Consider the following 17,895-nt stretch of genomic DNA (forward strand, 5'->3'; position numbering starts at 1 on the left):
GGATTTCTAAATATGCTTAATAAATTTAATTGAACATATTATAGCTTCTGAAGACAACAAATAAGCAAATCAAATTATTCATTGTCTACACTTGCTGATCTTTGAAGGGTCACACCTCCAGCTGCCACTGGGCAAGAGGGGGCATACATCCTGGACAGCTCGCCGGTTCATCGGAGGGCAACACACACATATTCATACCTAAAGACAATTTAGAGAATCCAATTAACCTAAAAGTCATGTTATAAGACTGTGGAAGGTGTACATGCACAAGGAGAACATGCAAACTCCACAACGAAAGACCTCAGGCTTCTTTCATGTTATTAATTATAATAGTAACACCTGTGTCATTAATTAATTATCAAAAAAGTGGAAACTCAATGAAAACTATGAGAGAACTTAATAAATGGATGGCATCATTTTATTGGCTTCCTGATAACTGGAGAAAGTAGGAACTTGCCATTTTTCCTCCTACTGCTCTTCAACAGTGACATTGGCAAGCTGCTCTAGCTTCCCGTAAAACCAACTCCATGTCCACCAGTTGAATCTTGGAAAAAGAACATAAGTACGTGTCACTGAACTGAATACTTTTACGTGTGTTTCCAAATTTTCTGGGAACCAGTGTAGTTTTCTGGGGCCATTCATTGACCCTCCACTGTTTTCACTGCAATTATCAGCATAAAAAAGATGACCTAGGTCAAATCTTACCCCGGAAAGCTGCCTTGGTGTAGGCTTTTAATATGACCCTCGAGATTTGAAGAGGGAAGGTGTGACGCTTTTCTGATTGGTTTACTTTGATCAGTATAATGTTTTAGTGTTCCACAGTGTTCATTTTCCAGCGTACAAATAAAAACAATCACAATGCCAAAATAATTTTGACAGGTTTCAAGTTTTAAAGAAACAAGCCACACCACTGTTGCATATGCAGCATTTTTGAGGCTTATTGCTTTGGTTTATTTTTCTAAAGATATGTGTATCTTATACATCTCAGAGTTTGAAGCATGTGTTCTGTTTGCCTGATAAAATGACTGTGGAAGTGAATGGGTTTCAATACAGTCATAACTGTAAATAGTCACATACCTTTGGAAATGGAAACTCAGGTGGTGATGGTGCTGATTCCCTTCCAACATCTACAAGTGTCCCACATTTTGCTATCCCATCCACCCAAAAGCCTTCATAAAGCAGGCCTTTGTCAGAGTAATAAAACTTTCCATCACCGTTCCTCTTCCCATCTCGCCACGAGCCCTCGTACCAGTTTCCATTGGCTACAGAAGAAATTGGTAAAAAAAAAAATAAAAAAATCTCAATTAGACATATTGGAGCCCAAACGTTTTCATTTGCAATTATGGGAAGAAATATTCTCTTACAAAATCTAATAATTCCTCGGCCGTGATTCTTATGGTTCAGCCACTCTCCTTCATAAATATCTCCGTTTTCATAGTACATCCTTCCCCAGCCATTGTGTTGGTCATCTGCCCACTCCCCCTCATACACTGCTGAGCTGTCAAAGAAATATGTCCCATATCCCTAAAAGGATAGAAAAATACATATCACTGTCTGGGTATGTGTGTTTCAAAGTCCAATATGAAGATAATAAATAAAGCATACATGCTTCTTTCCATTTTTCCATTGACCACAATACTTCCTTGTGTACTCCTTTGTTTCCGGGATTTGTACACTGTAGGTGCCATAACCATCACGTTTTCCATATTTCCACTCCCCATGATAAATGGCACCAGCTTTCTTCCAAACCTGAATTCCGTTGCCTTGACAAAGTTTTCAAAAAGTCAGTCATCTAAAATTTCATCTTGCAGAGTGTTTGGTTTAATATTGGCTAACTTAATATTGGTAATTTTAGTTGTGGTAAATAAAAAGTGTTATCTAACCATGCTTCTGGTTCTCTAGCCACTCTCCAGTGTATTCATTTCCACAGACTGAGTAAACTGTGTGCCGCAGTCCACATTTCTGGGAATCTTTATCCTTCTGTACTGAAGGTGGAAGAGTTTTTCTAAATGGTTTATAAATTGGCATGACTGGAAAGATGTGGTGGGAATCCTGTGAGAAGAAATAAAATATTTTAAACATTTAAAATGGTATGTTCACTCACTGCCCATTGATTTCCAGACTAAGTGTTCTTGCTTTTTAAAATGATCATCAGCTTCAGCAAATCTGAAGTTTATGCTCTCTACAGAACAGTTTCAAAACAGTGGGATGCCAGAAAGGTTCTTACACTTGTGGCTCACTGAAAGGGATAATTCAGAGTTTTTGTGAAGTTCTCTTGAATAGAGATGTATGGAAATCTTCAGAGTACTGAAATCTTTACAGCTAGTTACCTGAGACACAGTGCTAAATTAGCAATAACAATACAGACTTTTACAAGAGAATGTTATTAGGCCTGCTGCAGTTGTTTCAGCCAAGCAACATCTACAGTATGTTACGACTCCAAAGAATATCAATCCACCTGAGCATTTAACAACACTCTTGTGAAAAAAATAAATTTACATGTGCAAACATCAGCTAAAACAGAGACCCACCAAAGCAGTCAACTGGGGTAATTTCTACAGTTAAAAAAACAAGAAAACATCTACTTAAAAAAATTACAGTTGGTAGCAAAATCCATAAGTACGGTCCACTATGTAGAATAGAGAGAAGAATCACAGCTGAGGAAGCCATTAATACAGTCCGCAACTTCAACCAATGTAACTTTAATGTAGTGATACAGAAGATGTCCAGATGAGAAAACAACCACAAACTTAACATTCTCGTGAAAAAATAAATGTATATGTGCAAAAATCAGCTAAAGTAGAGGCCCATATGACTAGCAGTTAACCTTCACAGCTCCGAGGATTTATACGGTGTTCTACAAACTTGCTGCAGTATGACATTTTTTCTATCAAAGTGGGGGGATTTTTTTTACTGATAATAACTTCACAGAACTCCACTTAAAAATATCTGAACTATCCCTTTAAAATCTGTACATCAAAATCAATGTCAGAACTTGGATTTTATGTAACATTATTTTTCTTTTGCAATTCTCTTGAGATTTTGTTTAAAGAAATATATTAGTTATTTTCATCGTTGACTATTATATTACTGCAGAACATTCTAATAAACATGCAGCAAAAATTAGCAAAATTACCAAACCTTCATACTACTACTACCCTTGTTTTCATTACTGAATAACGTTCTCAAGCAAAATGGGCCTTATCGTTCTATCAAAAACAATATGATCAGAGAAAATTTGAGTCAAATTAGTTTATAACTAAATATTTTTGGAGCTATATTTTTTCTTATGTACATAATTACAAAGAAATCTGGTCAGTTAATGCGATATGTAGGGACACATGTACTTAAACCATAAATTACTGTAAAACACCGTCCAGAAATTTTAAGTTAGATAAAAATATTTTGTACCTTGGCAGTGTATCCAAGCGGATGACTTAAATGCACTCAACCCGCTTGGAAAAATCAAGAAAACACAAGCTATATTAACTTCTTCCGCAGAACAAAAAACTGTTTGATGTATCATAGCAACAGTAAAGTGCCCTGTGATTGGTGGATAACGAATTTATTAAAACCCCAAATTAAAACAATTTGTAATTAAACCTGTCAGTTATTTTCCAATATCTTAACAACTTTAATAAAAATTACGGAAGTGTTTGTTGACTTTTAGCGGGTTCAGCTGCGGTTCAGCTACACTGCTTAATCGTCGGGGGTGCGCATGCGCTCTGCGCGACAATTAAAACACGGAGAAGCAGTCTTTGGGAGCAGCGAGGACGAGCCAGTCGGAGTGGAACCTGGTGGAAGTGTCTTATCCGTCACGTTTCGTTCTGCCACGATGTCCAAGCCCACTTTTGAGGCAGAATGGGAGGAAATAGAAAAGGAGTACCAACAGTTACAGGTAACCAGAATCGCTTAATCGAGTGTTTTTCATATGTAGCGGGTGTCACTGACAGACACTGTAGCGGGGCTTTGGCACTTTGGTTCTTTGCTCTTCGCCATTCATTCTCGGCTGAGACTTAAACGCTGTATTTAGTCTTCGCTCCTGCTGTATGTCGCTCCAACTAAGCTGTGAACTTATTCAACTATGACTATTTTCTCTGACTGTAGTGCAACATCCTTGTGTTGTAGCAGCTAGCATTAGCTGCAGGTTACTTGACATTTTTTCCCTACCGCTAAAGTAGAGCTATAGTCCAGCTAAAGCCTTCAGTCTGACATGCTATGCTGCTGTTGGTTACACAATTGCTACCAAAGTTACGTAAAGCTCGTGCAAGGTGTTTTTTTTTTTTGCTCAGGTTTTTGCTTTGGTAAACTCTTAATAGCCACTTACTCCCACCCTCTGTCATTAGTTATTAGGCTAGCTTACCTTTGCTACAGTTGGCTAACTTGAAACAATTCAGGAGCGGCGAGGCATCATAATCAACTTAACTTTGGACGTGTGTCTGCAATGGCATGGAAGCTGGAAATCTAGAGCTGCTCTTCAGGGAAGGAAATTGTGGTGGTGATGGTCAGCAGTTCAGGGATTTCCATGATGAATGCTACTGCTATGTATTCTTCTTTCAGAGTATATTGTAGTCTTGAATAAACTTGTTCAGGTGCATGATCAGTAGAGAACGCATTAAAAAAAATCAAAACAATTCAATGTCACAGACACTGGCAGTATCACAGATGTGAAGGAAAGAGACATAACTTATCTGTTTCTTTAAATCCTGCTTCTTCTTCAGGTAGTGCCTCCTTATTCCCTAATATGATCATGTTTTACACTACTTTAAATAAATGAGTCCTCTTTGCTAAAAAGATCCCGTCATTATTGCCTTACCATATGTCAAACTTGTTGAATTGGAAACCTGTGTGCTTTTCAATTCAGAAATGCTTTATTGATCCCAAAGGAAAATTAAATGTTGTTGTATCTCTTATTAATTTAAATACTTCAAAGATTTATTGTAGATAGTGATGGGCGTTGGCAGGAAAGATCACCTGTAGCAGTTTGTATCACAGTGAATTTGAAGAAGCCTCTGACTGAAGACATTTTGTTTTCTAAGACAGCTTCAGAGGATGGTCAGGGTTGTCCATAATGTTCTTGATTTTATGGAAAATATTTATTTGCATTATCATTTCAAGAGTTTCCATAGAACAGAACCAGCCTTCTTTATCAGATTGTTGAGCATTTTTAGGTCCCTGGTTCTGATCTTTTGGGGCACCATCTCTGCTCCAAAAGATGGTGGCAGAGCAGATGATGCTCTCAACAACAAAATCTTAGCTTCCTCAACAAGAACAATCTACTCTGACCCGTCTTATAGACGGCTTCACTGTTGCATCTCCCCTACAGTCTGTTGTCCAGGTGAACACCAAGATATTTATATTTGTCAACCACCTCCACTTCTTCCTTGATGGAAATATGGTTTGATCTAACCCTGTTTCTTCTGAAATCTACAATCATCTCCTTTGTTTTGTTCACATATCATGCCACAAAGCGGTCCACCAGCTTTCTCTACTTAGATTCTTGTCCATCTCTGACACAGCTGACGACTGCAGAATCATCTGAGTATTTCTGTAGAGGGCATAAGTCGGGCTTCGGCTGTAAATCTGAAGTGTATATGGTGAAAAGGAAGTACAGTACTGTCCCCTGTGGTGCTCCCGTGTTGCTGACCACCTGATTAGACACAAAGACCTTCCGTTCAATGAACTGTGACCTGTTTGTCAGGTAGTCATAGATTCAGCATCCATAAGAAATGGCAAAGCAATTTGGTGAATGTATTCGTGAAATGACAATTAACCGAATTTTTAAAGGACATTGTGTTTTTTCATATTAAAGTAGAAATGCTACAGAAGTGCCAAACTGGTCAGTCTTAAGTTTAACCATGTCTATTTAGCAAATGGTGAAGAGCATCGACATGTATGAACATTTATTTTTTGCGTTGACTAATACAAGGCAACAGTTTTATTGTAAAAAGGTTTTTAGAAATGGAATAATAATAAAAGTATTACAACTTCTGCCCTACTTAGTGTTATTAGTGTTTAATAATTAAACGCTAAACTAAATGAGTGTTTAATTTAATTTCCCTTTGGCTAAATAAAATATTTTTGAATTTGAATTGTGTTGTAGAGGCAGGAATTCAACATATTACAATAAGTCACATCTGTGCTTGCACTCCTTGGCAGTAATTATCATACCACTTCCTCCACAACGTAACCTCAAGTATTCAACTGTTTAGATGTAAACTCCTGACTGACCTGAGGTAAGATGTAGTCCTTAAATTGGTCATGTGCACATCAACAGCTTTAATGTGAGAGAACTGTCATGTGATATAAAGCACAGGCAGTGCAATCACACACACCTCGGGATATTTTATTGCACAGCAGAAATCTGTATGTGGTTTCATTTGGTGGACTTGATTAAATACAAAAACCTAAAGAGCAAACCAATAAGGAACCAAGACATAAAGACTAACCCATGTTCTTAAAATGTGAAAAATCAAGTTTGTTTAGGTTAAGCTGTCAAAAGCATTCCTAAAATTTATTACTGGCAGCGGTCGTTTCTATAACATTTTATGTTGTCTGCAGGAATTCTGCGGCATGTGTTTATCTCACCGCTTAATGCAGAGTCATGGGTGGATTTTGTTCAGACAGAGCTCAAATTAAATTTCACAGTGTGAAGCGTTCCCTGCTGACATTTTTTATTCTTTTTTTTTTAATAATGTTAGCGCTTTGACATCTGTAGAAGCGTCTTAATGTAACTTATGTTTCTGCTTATTGTATCTCTAGGAAACTCATAAAATATACAGACACAAACTGGAGGAGCTCACCAATCTTCAGGCGACATGCAGCAGCTCCATCAGCAAACAGAGAAAATGTCTGAAAGACCTGAGGCTTAGCTTGAAAAAGTGAGTACTGCCAGCATTTAGGGGAAAGAGACATTTTTTGTTTGGTTTCAAACCAGTAAGACTCGTTTAATGATGTGCTTGGACTGAAGTGTCTGTCTATATTGCCTTGCAAAAATCTCCATAGTTCTTTAACTTTTCCGCAATGTTTAATGTTTCAACCGAAAACTTCTGTCTAAATACAAGACAATCTAATAGAGGCTGCAAAAGACTAAAGAGTTTTGCAACTGTTCGCCATCCAACTGGATAGCAGTTGCACATTATTGAGGTTTGTGGGTGTAATGCCACAAAACATGACAAAGATGACATATGGATACAATTGCAAGACACATTCTCATTCTGATTCCAGTTACAGGTGTAGATGGATGTTACTGGGTTACTACCTTAAAAAAAACATATTTTTCTGGCACTAAAATTTTCTTGCTCATCAGCATTTACTCTGGTCTTCACAGGTGTGCGCAGACATGTGATGAAAATCAGCTGAAACTAATAACAGACATCAAATCACAAATCAAAGAAAAAGAAAATGTTTTCTTTGATATGGAAGCCTACTTGCCAAAGAAGAATGGGTGTGTGCTGTTTATTTTTTCCATGTATTTGTTCTTTTCGTTATTCGGTAATATGAGAACTGTCTTTAATCCAGGAAACTGTACTGACCTGTTTTGTGTTTTTTTATTTCAGGCTGTACTTGAGTTTGGTCCTGGGCAACGTGAACGTGACGCTCCTCAGTAATCAGGCAAAGTATGGAAAATGCAAAACGAGATGACTCCAAGATAGAAAAGAAGATGTTGTCTGCTTGCCAATCTCACCCAGGTTTCATTTGTATAGATTTGCCTACAAAGACGAGTACGAGAAGTTCAAGCTTTATATGACAATAATCCTGATGTTTGGAGCCATAACCTGCCTCTTTTTTCTTAACTACCGGTAAGGTATTGCTTCCTCTTAAAAGAGTAGTCTTGTAATGTTTTCTTAAATAATTTTTTTATTATTATTCAATCTTCAGAGTCACAGACGAAATCTTCAACTTTTTGCTGGTCTGGTACTATTGCACTTTGACCATAAGGGAAAGCATCCTCATCACAAATGGTTCCAGGTGTGTTTTGATGATGATCTCATAAAGATTTCTACATTTGGGTTTTGAAAATAATGCAGCTGTTTTTGCTCTCCATCCCTTTTTTTCCGTTTCAGGATCAAAGGCTGGTGGGTGTCTCACCATTATGTGTCCACTTTCCTGTCAGGTGTTATGCTTACCTGGTGAGATACCTGTTTAACATGATATTCAGTAACATGAAGGTGAAAATTCATAAAATGCTAAAACATGTTTCCGTTTATCAATGTATGTTTTCAAAGGCCCGAGGGACAAATGTATCAGATGTTTCGAAACCAGTTCCTTGCGTTCTCCATTTATCAGAGTAAGTCTTGTGGTTTGTTTACCCAGATTTTAGCTTTTTCCAAAAAGTTTTTCTCTCTCGTTTAATGTTCTCTTTTTATTTTACATGTTTGTATATTTGAAAGCAAAGCATACAGTGTTGTGAAGAAAAGATTTCAGCATCCACCAGGACTTTATTAGGTGTAATGAGTCCCTCCAGAAAGCTGCGATTGCAACTATTAATGCAAATTCACTCATCATTTTCAAAATTTATGTATTTTCTCCAGTCTTCACAACTTCTTTGCAAATCTGACCAATAATTTTAATGTTTTCTGTATTTCCTTCTTTTGTGAAATGCAGTATTACAGTTTGAACTTTAAAAACCATATTGATAAAAATAGTCCCATTCAAAGGGCGAAACAAAGACACCTTAAACCAATAATTATGGCTTGCATGTTTGTTTGGTTTTTTTTTTTTATTAGCATGACAGCATATTTGCAGCTAACCAGGATTGGTGGCACCGGCGTGAGCTTTTAGCTCACTTTACAGCGTTCAGCACACTGCCTGCACAGTGGAGAGTTATAAATCAGGTGTAGAAAAAAATCCTTGTTTCTTGAATGAAGGGCTGTGACTAAACATTTCCATTCTTAACAAATGGTCCTCCTAAATTTTCCTGTCCAGAAGTGAAACAAAATACAGTAAAGTTGGAAAATATTCAGTTTGAAGCTTCAACTTGTTACATTTTGTGATTTGAGCAGTTAAACACATGTAAACAGTCTCTTCTTATTTTTCTTAGCTACAGAGGACTTTGAATCAGAGATCGCTTTCTTGATCAGTGATGCCAATTGTGCCTAATCAGTGCTAATCACTATTCTGAAATCATATGGAGAGATAGATTTTGTTCTGTTATTTAAATACATTAAAGCTAGAAACTTAAGACTATTTTTGGTCTATAAATACCTAACAGCATTTACTTTCATAAACCATCTTGTTCAATAAAATCCATCAAAAATGCTTGGAACAAAAAAAACCTACTGGTATGAGTGTGATCAGTACATTACTGATGAAACTTTCTTTGTTTAGTCAGTATTTCTCCTCCCAGCTTCTCACAGTTCTATCAAAGCCAGTAGCAGTAGTGAGTTTGTCTTTCAGGGCGGTTTCATCTGAAAATTCAACAAGTGAAAGTCAATATCCAAGAAAAAATAAATAAAAAAATCACCTGCTGGGCATTTAAACCGTTGACAAATATTTGCTTCAAGCAAGCAAATTTTCCCTGACTTCCAATGTACATATTGATCAAATGGATAAATAAGCTTTAAATTAATAAAATTTAGGCTGTTTTGAAAAGTTCATATCCAAACTTGGAGAATACACACCATGTTCCAAATTATTATGCAAATTGGATTTAAGTGTCATAAAGATTACATTTTTTGTTGTGCTATTAAATTTATAGATATTATTGTGTGTCAGGGCTCTGAATCACTATAATTAATTTCAGAGAGCTGGTTGATTAGTTTGTCTGGTGAGCTCAATTAAAGGAAATCTACTTAAGAAGGATGTTCCACACTATTAAGCAGGCCACAGGTTTCAAGCAATATGGGAAAGAGAAAGGATCTTTCTGCTGACGAAAATCATCAGATAGTGTAGTGCCGTATGACAAAGTATGAAAACATTAGATATTTAACGAAAACTGAAGCGTTATCTTACTGTGAAGAGATTTGTGGCCGATTCAGAACAAAGATGGGTTTGTACGGATAAAGGCATAATGAGGAAGGTTTCTGTTCAAATTCATCAGATTAAGAGAGCAGCTGTTAAAATGTCCTTAAAAAGCAGCAAACAGTTATTTGAAGCTGCTGGTGCCTCTGGAACCTCAAGGTGGAGGATCCTCCAGAGGCTTGTGGTGCATGAACCTACTATTCGGCCCCTAACCAGAGCTCACAAGCAGAAACGGTGGCAGTGGGCCCAGCCGTACATGAAGATTGATTTTCAAACAGACTTGTTCACTGATGACTGCTGTGCAACCCTGGATGGTCCAGATGAACGCAGTAGTGGATTGGTGGTGGATGGCCACCACATCCCAACACGGTTGTGACGTCAGCAAGGAGGTGGTGGAGTCATGCTTTGGGCCGAAATCATGGGGAAAGAGCTGGTCGGCCCCTTCAGAGTCCCTGAAGGTGTGAAAATGACCTCAGCAAAGTATATGGACTTTCTGACTGATCACTTTCTTTCATGGTTCAAAAAGAAGAGCCGTACCTTCGGTAGCAAAATCATCCTCATGCATGACAATGAATGCTGCAAGGAATACCACTGTGTCATTGGCTGCTATGGGCATAAAAGAGGAGAAACTCATGGTGTGGTCACCATCCTCCTCTGACCTCAACCCTACTGACAACCTTTGGAGTTTCCTCAAGCAGAAGATCTGAGGGGTGAATGCAGTTCATATCAAAACAGCAGCTCTGGGAAGGTATTCTGACATCCTGCAAAGAAATTCAAGCAGAAACTATCCATAAACTCACAAGTTCAATGGTTGCAAGAATTGTGCAGGTGATATTAAAGTACGGGTAACATGTTAGCATGTTACTCGGTCTGTTGAGATGTTTTTGATTGAAATAGCTTTTGATTCTAGTACATGACCACTTAATGCTGCACATTCAAAGAATGACCATTTGTAGTTAATTATAATCCATAAAATGTTTAGAAAATCTGCTGTGCATAATAATTTGGAACAGTGCATTTTGAGTTTTTTATTTTTGAAAAAAATACTGTTCTCATGGGGAGCTTTGTTCAGTAAAATTTGATTTATACTGTAATAGTTCATGACTTAAATTATACAGACCATCATTTGCATTGACCATTTAGAAAATCTGAGAAAATATCACCTGCATAATAATTTGGAACACGGTGTAATGTGTTGCACAATAGTGATTAAAATTATTGCTTATTGATACTCATTATGTGGTAACTTTCATCAGTCTCATGCGATGGTTCAGATTGAAAAACATTTAATTCAAATAATCCCTGCTCATAATTTCAGGGTACAAAACCTTAAATGGTTGGATTTTTATTTTTCTAAGCAGATATAATTGGTGTGTTTGTAGTATTTTCTCTCTCCCTACATATATATTTTTCTGTGAAATCAGTTTATCCTTATCATGTTTCTATAATCCAATAATTATATTACTATCATTTCTACAATTCTAGGCTTTGTTCAGTTCCTCCAGTACTACTACCAGAGCGGCTGCTTATACAGGCTGCGTGCTTTGGGAGAGAGAAATCAGCTTGACCTCACAGTGGGTGAGTTGTATACTATTTTTGGTGCTAGTCATTTCAATCGTTTGAACCCTTGAGTCATCTGCAGCGGCATGTCTAGAAAATTGGGGTAAAGGTGAAGAATGGAGACAGCTGTAGCTCTTACTCTGTTGGGATGCAGATGTCTGGGAAACTTGAGTAAGGCATCTTCAAGCTATCTCCAATGTCAGATTGTTGGGCATAAAATATAAAGTAGTAGTATAATATCTTAATTATTCTGTGGCACGATAAGGTTATAGTTGGGTTTCTTTTGCAGAGGGATTTCAGTCGTGGATGTGGAGAGGGCTCACTTTCCTTTTGCCTTTTCTATTTTTTGGCCACGTAAGTCGAACAAGTCTTGCCTTTCTGCTTGTATTTAATGCATTAAAATAAAATTCTGAGTTATGCCACATCACATTTAGCATTTGTAGCCATTGTTTGTTCTGATAGGCTTTTTAAAAAATGCCAGCCTTGAATGAAAATTTGCTCTTGCCACTTTACTGCGTAAAGTCAATATAAAAGGCGATGCTTAATCTGTTTGCAGTTTTGGCAGCTGTACAACTCTGTGACCCTGTTTCGCTTGGCAAGACATGATGACTGTAAGGAGTGGCAGGTAAGGATCGGGTTGATGAATGCTGTCGTTCAGTCAAAACACATCTTGGTTTCAAGAAAATAAAAACTATATTTAAAAGGATTTTTTTATGTCAAACATCAGCATAATTTTGTCATATGGGACTCATATTTTCTGGGGCTTTAAAAGAAAATCCGGTTTGATGAAACTTTTAACGGTTTTTGTCCTACTTCATACATTTCTGGCTTTGCTTTGAACATCATAAGATTTATTCACTAGTGTTCCAGCTGCTTTTCCCAACACATGCTGTCATCAGCAACACAGAAAGCAAGACGCATAAGGGAACTGAAGCAGCCAATACTGTTAGTTCTTCACTGTAATGTCACTATAAAGGGAGAAAAACACGTTGACTGTCACGGGAAAACCAAGATTTATTAGCTCAGCAAAATATTATGCATGGTTTATAATACAGCTCATAAGCCATGCACTCTGATAGTCTTAAAAACATTGGCCATGCAGGTTTCAGCTGCACTACTTGATTACTAATCATGTGGGTACAGCTGATGAAAAATATTGGATGTATAATGAGGGTCAGGAGTGAGTTTAATAAGGGAGACTGATGCTGATTATTTAGAAGTGATTTAACATTGTTTACACTTCTACAAAAATACATTTAAAAAAATAGCTATTCGTAAAGTCACCTCATTGGCATGTTTACATGTTTTTGTTTACCATATTCAGTGTAGACAGAAAATCTCAAATGATACAAATAATTTTCTGAAAAAGAAGCTAAACGATACACAGTGATATTTGTGTATGACTGCAACTTCAATGCGAGTGACTAGGGTTTAATTTTTTTTTAAACTTTAATAATATTCAGCTCAAAATTTAAGAGAAAACAAATTTTGCGTGTATGACTAAAGGGAAAGTTGGTTTTCATCTCAACCCGAACAAGTGGTGACGCAATCTTGTCTTTTTTTGTTTCATGAAATAATGCACAACATTTTTTCTAGGGAAATGCTGCTTTAAGAACAACGTACTGTAGTTTATGTTTTATATGTTTAGTGTAACAGTTTCACATTTAAAGTGCTAAAAATGATTTCTACTACAGCTTTGGTTTCTGTTTATTTTGTAACCTTTTTTTATATTGAAATAAGTTTTCTTTCCTTGCTTTCAGATATTTATGCTGGCTCTAACATTTCTCGTCCTCTTCCTGGGAAACTTTCTTACAACATTAAAAGTCGTCCACCAAAAAGTTCAAAAGAAGGAGAAGGACATCTAAAAAAGTGACTGTGAATAAGTTCTGTGAAACCTCTCTGATCCTTGAAAGGACCAGCAATCACAGGTCAAACACGCACAATCGTTTACCGGACTGACCCCACACTGACCAGGCTGAGTCTGGACGGAGCTAAGGTTTCTCTCAGCCTTCGGTGGCAGCAGCAGCTTCCAGCCAAAGTGTCCCGCTGACAGTTACTTACTTTACAGTAACTTGATGTTGCTGTGATACAGTGTGGATGATAACCAAACAGGAGGAGCAGTTTCTTTCTTTATTCTGTGTACATATTGTGGACAGAATGTGTTTCTATGGATTTGTGCATGAGTTTCAGAGCACCTTCGCTCAAATCATTATGCAAGGACAGGTAGCAGAACAGAACAAAGTTTGCCTTTCAACACTTGAACGTCTGCCATGCGCGTATACTTCTGTGAAGTAGCAATGGTCAAACTGGCGCTGGCTTATATTCTCTTTGGCACCTCAGTCAGTGAACTTTTTTTTCCTTCATGGACATTTTAAAACCACTGTCATGTTACTTCAGAGCAAACCAGCACACAGTTCAAGCCCATGACTCTAAAAGCATTCGTTAAAGGGAGGGGGAAGGGTCCTCACTGGTGTACTTTGCTCTGTTTACAGTCAAAGGGAGCTTTTTTTGTTGTTGTTTTTAGCCAGAAAACTTCCATTAAAAAGGGAATTTGACAAATGTTAAAAACCGACTTTAGTGAAACGGCAAGGAAGCGGACGTAAAAATGTAGCTTGTGATTTCCCAAAATATTTCTTACAGACATAGATGCTTTACATTTTACATCTTAACATTTTGTTAAGAAAACGTCTAGCAGAAATTTGGCTGATGGTCTTAATCTTGCCGAAGAAACTTAAAAGTTCAAAATGCACTCTTCAGGTCCTGACCGTTCTGGTTTCTTCTGTTATTTTGTTACATAATGTTGTGCAAGTGATCAAATGCTGCTGTTTGTGCCACTACTCAGATTTATTCAGTTAAGAGTACTATTGTGTTTTTTTCTGTTTTAAATTACATAAGCGTACCACTATTCTGTAATGGTGCACATTAATTTTTATTTTTGATTAAATCATTCACTGTAATGTTTTTTTTCAGTCTTTTTAATTGGTTATTTAAAAATGTGAGTGTTTGTTGCCTTATTCTACCCCCGAAAAAAGAAATCTTCCATGCTATTTTGAAAATGCCACAGTTAGTTTTTTATTATTATTATTTCAACAAATTGTAGCTCCTTCAGAGACCACTTAGAACTCCTTTTTATTGAGGGGGAAAATTGAAGCTCGTTGGGGATCAGGTGGTTACATTTCATGTCATAATGCACAAATAATCTTTTTTCACAGTGTGGCTGTTCTTTCATGTGTACTGAAGTGTGGTCAGTAACAGAACATGTGCCAGTTTCTTTAATCTGTGTATGTTGTTGTGAACAAAATCCATGCTACATTAAACACAAATATGCAACTGTTTATGAGAAGATCCAGACAATATTTGCTTTTATTTTAATTTTAGAATACTGATAGCACTTGACATTTAATGTGCTGGTTTATTTTCTGCCTCAAGTGGGCGCTGTTGGTAAAGTTAAGAATTACTAACCGGCCTAATGTGGCCATGTTGGTAGCCAACCAGTGCTACTTTAAAGTTACAGTACCATTACATATTGAAAACCAACAACTATTCTATGTAGGATTATGTTGCCTACAAATTTCAGCTCAAGAACTGATAATCTCCATTAATAAATAGGTATAGACAACTTTCTGCAGTTGTGCAAAAATACTTTCAGGAAAAAAAATACTTGTACATAAACACAAAAAGTATAAAACTTATACAAGAAGTGTCTTGTTGTATGCTACATTAGAAAATGTCATTACAACTTGCAAAACTGTCCTTCCTGCTGCAGCAATCGCAATTTTTGTTGCGCTGTTGAAGATTACTAACCGGCCTTCCGGGGTGCACAAAAGACGCATCCTATCAGGTTTTTTTTTTTTTTTTTTTACTTTCCTATCTCTGTAGGACGCAAATTATATTTGGCATCTCAAGTGTTCAAATGCGTTGAAGCAAAGGATCCTCTAACAATTGCCTGCAAGAGCGTGGGATCCTGAAAGTTTGTATCTTCACAGAATAAGACATTTTTTCTTCCTCTTGTTGTTCCTCTGTTTTTGGTTGAAGGCCAGAGCTCTTTTTGTCGCCTCTCTGAAAATGTCCTCCACGTTCTCCTGATGTTTGGCCGAACACTCAAGATAGAGCTCCGCGTTCATCTCCAGCCGAGTCTCCTCTCCCTACGCCCAAACACACCAAGAATTACACTGCGTGGCTGACAGTATGACAGCATGCAAATAAAAATAAGCAATTGGGACATGATAGAGATAAAGTGGTTTAAATGTTTGGTTTTTCCGCTTCCTCTTTCACATTGCTCTGTGCCTCCTGCAACCTCGCTGAAAAGGTTCTGCTTCGTAGATCAGTAAATGCTGATGCACTTTTCTTACCTGAACATACGTAATGGGATTCAGATTCATGGCCTTCAATTTCCTTGAACACTCTTTATCCTTCCTGAGGTCAGTTTTGCAGCCAATCAGGATCACTGGTGTGCCCCTACAGAAGTGCTTCACCTCCGGGTACCACTAGATAAATAGGAGATTTGAACATTTTGTTTAGAACTGGAAGCCTGGGCTATGTGATTGCATTACCGTGCTTGTTTTTGCTTGACTGAATAATCTGTATGGAGGTGTAAACGGCAATAGTTCTTGAGTTAATCAGCAAAAAGAATGCAGCACTTCTTCAACACAGCTTTCACTATTAATCATTAGCAGATAAAACCTGAAACTCCACTTATCACTATCCATTTCTTTGTGCTTTGTGTGTGTGTATTGTTTGACACAATGCATGTTGGAGGTGTGTACCTTGATCATAACATTCTCAAAGCTGGTAGGGTTGGTCACATCAAAGCAGATTAAAACCAGATTAGCTTCTTGGTATGACAGTGGCCTCAGTCTGTCATAGTCCTCTTGTCCTAAAGAAACAAAAGCACAAGCTATGTGGGTAAAATAACAGCTTTAGAGAAGAAATCATGCATGGTAATGCACAGCAGAACTGAGCAACACAGTATTTCTCTCAAGAATAAATTTACCAGTGCAATGTATCTGAAAAAGCTGCGAGTAAAGACAAAAAAACCACATCCTGAATAAGGCTTCCCTCTCTACAGATGCAAGGCACTCTGCCAAAAGATAAGTTTCGGCACAGACTTTGATGACTTTCTAAAATGAAAACATTTCAGTACTGTGCACCTTTTCCCATGAATCTTACAGGAAGCTGTGTGATAATCATGTACTTCTGATTCCTGGGTAATTATAAAATAGAAAATAATTTAAAAAAAAGAAACCACAATTAATGCAACACTACCATGAACATATGCAACCAGTCAGTATGGGAAACGAGGTTTGCTAATTCAGTTCACAAAAAACAGAAACTGTACAAAAGATCTTTGACACAGAATACTAAATATGTAGCGCTTTTGTTTTTTTTTAAAGAAAGCACTAAAGTCGATGCACATCTTGACATAAAAATATTACAAACTAAGCTAAAACTAAATAAAAATTATGTTTTTTTCTAGTAAGAAATACTAGAAAATAGTATTTAGAAACCTAAATAGGTTGTATTTTATATTAGTATTTAATGAAGGGTCGGTTATCACTAACTTGTCAGTTTCTCTGTCATAAATATCAACTTTTTCTACTTCCTCAACATTTGCTGCTCACCTAACAATTCAGTGACCAATAAACACAGACCACAAGTTTATTATCTAAAATAAACACTTTGAAATGTGTTGCCATCCCCGTTAGTTTACAGCATTGCTGACTCTGGGCCAGTATGCACTATTTTATTATCAACATGTGAACAAGGTTTGTGACCGATGAGTTCCTTCTTGGAACCTTCTTGACCCTTTAGTATGATGGGTCAAGAAGTGAAATGTGTTGCGCAAAGAGTAAAAACGGGATGAATTGTAATAAGGAAGTGATATTTTTCTTACCGGCTGTGTCATACAGGTTGAGCTTAATCTCTTTTCCTCCCAGGGAGATAGTTGTGACATACTTTTCAAACACTGAGGGAGCATATTTCTGTTTAGGAAAACAAAAAGAAAGATTTATTTTTATAACTGAATGTTTAATATCAACTTCAGATCACATTAAGTCGTTTTTTTTTTACATTAAATCTTTCACATTTATCATATAAAGTGTTGTCTGTATATTAAAGTCTCAATGGGAGCTCCTCTTACCTCTGGAAAATCACCTTTGGCATAAACCATCAGAAGAGAAGTTTTCCCACAGCCTCCATCTCCCACAATCACAATTTTAAGTTCTTCTACCTTTTTTGTGGTACCGCTGCCAGGTCCGGCACCGTTTTGTGTCATGTTTTGGTTCCCTCGAAACAGTCAAATACGTGCCAGGCAGTACGAGGCAGAAGGTGCGCCCTCCAGATTTTAGTGAGAGATTTTGTGAAAACAGGTAA

The 17,895-nt window shown here is 37.2% G+C and overlaps 3 protein-coding genes across 3 annotated transcripts; 1 reads left to right on the plus strand and 2 right to left on the minus strand.

The window, feature by feature from the left end:
• Nucleotides 1-400: 400 nt before the first annotated feature.
• morn3 (MORN repeat containing 3) lies at nt 401-3,533 on the minus strand. The gene is made up of 6 exons (XM_028025000.1): nt 3,412-3,533; nt 1,884-2,052; nt 1,606-1,763; nt 1,365-1,524; nt 1,078-1,262; nt 401-544 (listed from the first exon to the last, which is right to left on the minus strand). The coding sequence occupies exons 2-6, from the start codon at nt 2,026-2,028 to the stop codon at nt 479-481; spliced, it is 714 nt and encodes a 237-aa protein (XP_027880801.1). The 5' UTR covers nt 2,029-2,052; nt 3,412-3,533; the 3' UTR covers nt 401-478.
• A 181-nt stretch (nt 3,534-3,714) lies between these two features.
• On the plus strand, nt 3,715-14,858 carry tmem120b (transmembrane protein 120B). Its single transcript, XM_028025966.1, has 12 exons — nt 3,715-3,898; nt 6,763-6,881; nt 7,331-7,447; nt 7,560-7,619; nt 7,707-7,802; nt 7,882-7,971; nt 8,067-8,132; nt 8,229-8,290; nt 11,449-11,541; nt 11,813-11,877; nt 12,080-12,148; nt 13,284-14,858. The coding sequence occupies exons 1-12, from the start codon at nt 3,719-3,721 to the stop codon at nt 13,386-13,388; spliced, it is 1,122 nt and encodes a 373-aa protein (XP_027881767.1). The 5' UTR covers nt 3,715-3,718; the 3' UTR covers nt 13,389-14,858.
• rhof (ras homolog family member F) lies at nt 14,628-17,889 on the minus strand. Its single transcript, XM_028025967.1, has 5 exons — nt 17,663-17,889; nt 17,417-17,504; nt 16,290-16,399; nt 15,876-16,010; nt 14,628-15,668 (listed from the first exon to the last, which is right to left on the minus strand). Exons 1-5 carry the CDS (start codon nt 17,795-17,797, stop codon nt 15,504-15,506), a joined length of 633 nt encoding a protein of 210 aa, XP_027881768.1. The 5' UTR covers nt 17,798-17,889; the 3' UTR covers nt 14,628-15,503.
• Between the last annotated feature and the right edge of the window lie 6 nt (nt 17,890-17,895).

The sequence above is a fragment of the Xiphophorus couchianus genome, chromosome 8 (genome assembly GCF_001444195.1).
Source record: "Xiphophorus couchianus chromosome 8, X_couchianus-1.0, whole genome shotgun sequence".
Taxonomy (NCBI): Eukaryota; Metazoa; Chordata; class Actinopteri; order Cyprinodontiformes; family Poeciliidae; genus Xiphophorus; species Xiphophorus couchianus.

What these genes read in the sequence shown, in the direction of transcription:
- rhof (XM_028025967.1), bottom strand. Translation starts at nt 17,797, where the DNA reads ATGACACAAAACGGTGCCGGACCTGGCAGCGGTACCACAAAAAAGGTA. An exon ending in CCAAAGGTGATTTTCCAGAG is followed by an intron (nt 17,505 to 17,662) that starts GTAAGAGGAGCT and finishes TTTCCTAAACAG; the next exon opens with AAATATGCTCCCTCAGTGTT. An exon ending in CAACCTGTATGACACAGCCG is followed by an intron (nt 16,400 to 17,416) that starts GTAAGAAAAATA and finishes TTGTTTCTTTAG; the next exon opens with GACAAGAGGACTATGACAGA.
- tmem120b (XM_028025966.1), top strand. Translation starts at nt 3,719, where the DNA reads ATGCGCTCTGCGCGACAATTAAAACACGGAGAAGCAGTCTTTGGGAGC. An exon ending in AGGAGTACCAACAGTTACAG is followed by an intron (nt 3,899 to 6,762) that starts GTAACCAGAATC and finishes TTGTATCTCTAG; the next exon opens with GAAACTCATAAAATATACAG. An exon ending in TACTTGCCAAAGAAGAATGG is followed by an intron (nt 7,448 to 7,559) that starts GTGTGTGCTGTT and finishes TTTTTATTTCAG; the next exon opens with GCTGTACTTGAGTTTGGTCC.
- morn3 (XM_028025000.1), bottom strand. Translation starts at nt 2,028, where the DNA reads ATGCCAATTTATAAACCATTTAGAAAAACTCTTCCACCTTCAGTACAG. An exon ending in CCGAGGAATTATTAGATTTT is followed by an intron (nt 1,263 to 1,364) that starts GTAAGAGAATAT and finishes TTTCTTCTGTAG; the next exon opens with CCAATGGAAACTGGTACGAG. An exon ending in CTGAGTTTCCATTTCCAAAG is followed by an intron (nt 545 to 1,077) that starts GTATGTGACTAT and finishes TCTTTTTCCAAG; the next exon opens with ATTCAACTGGTGGACATGGA.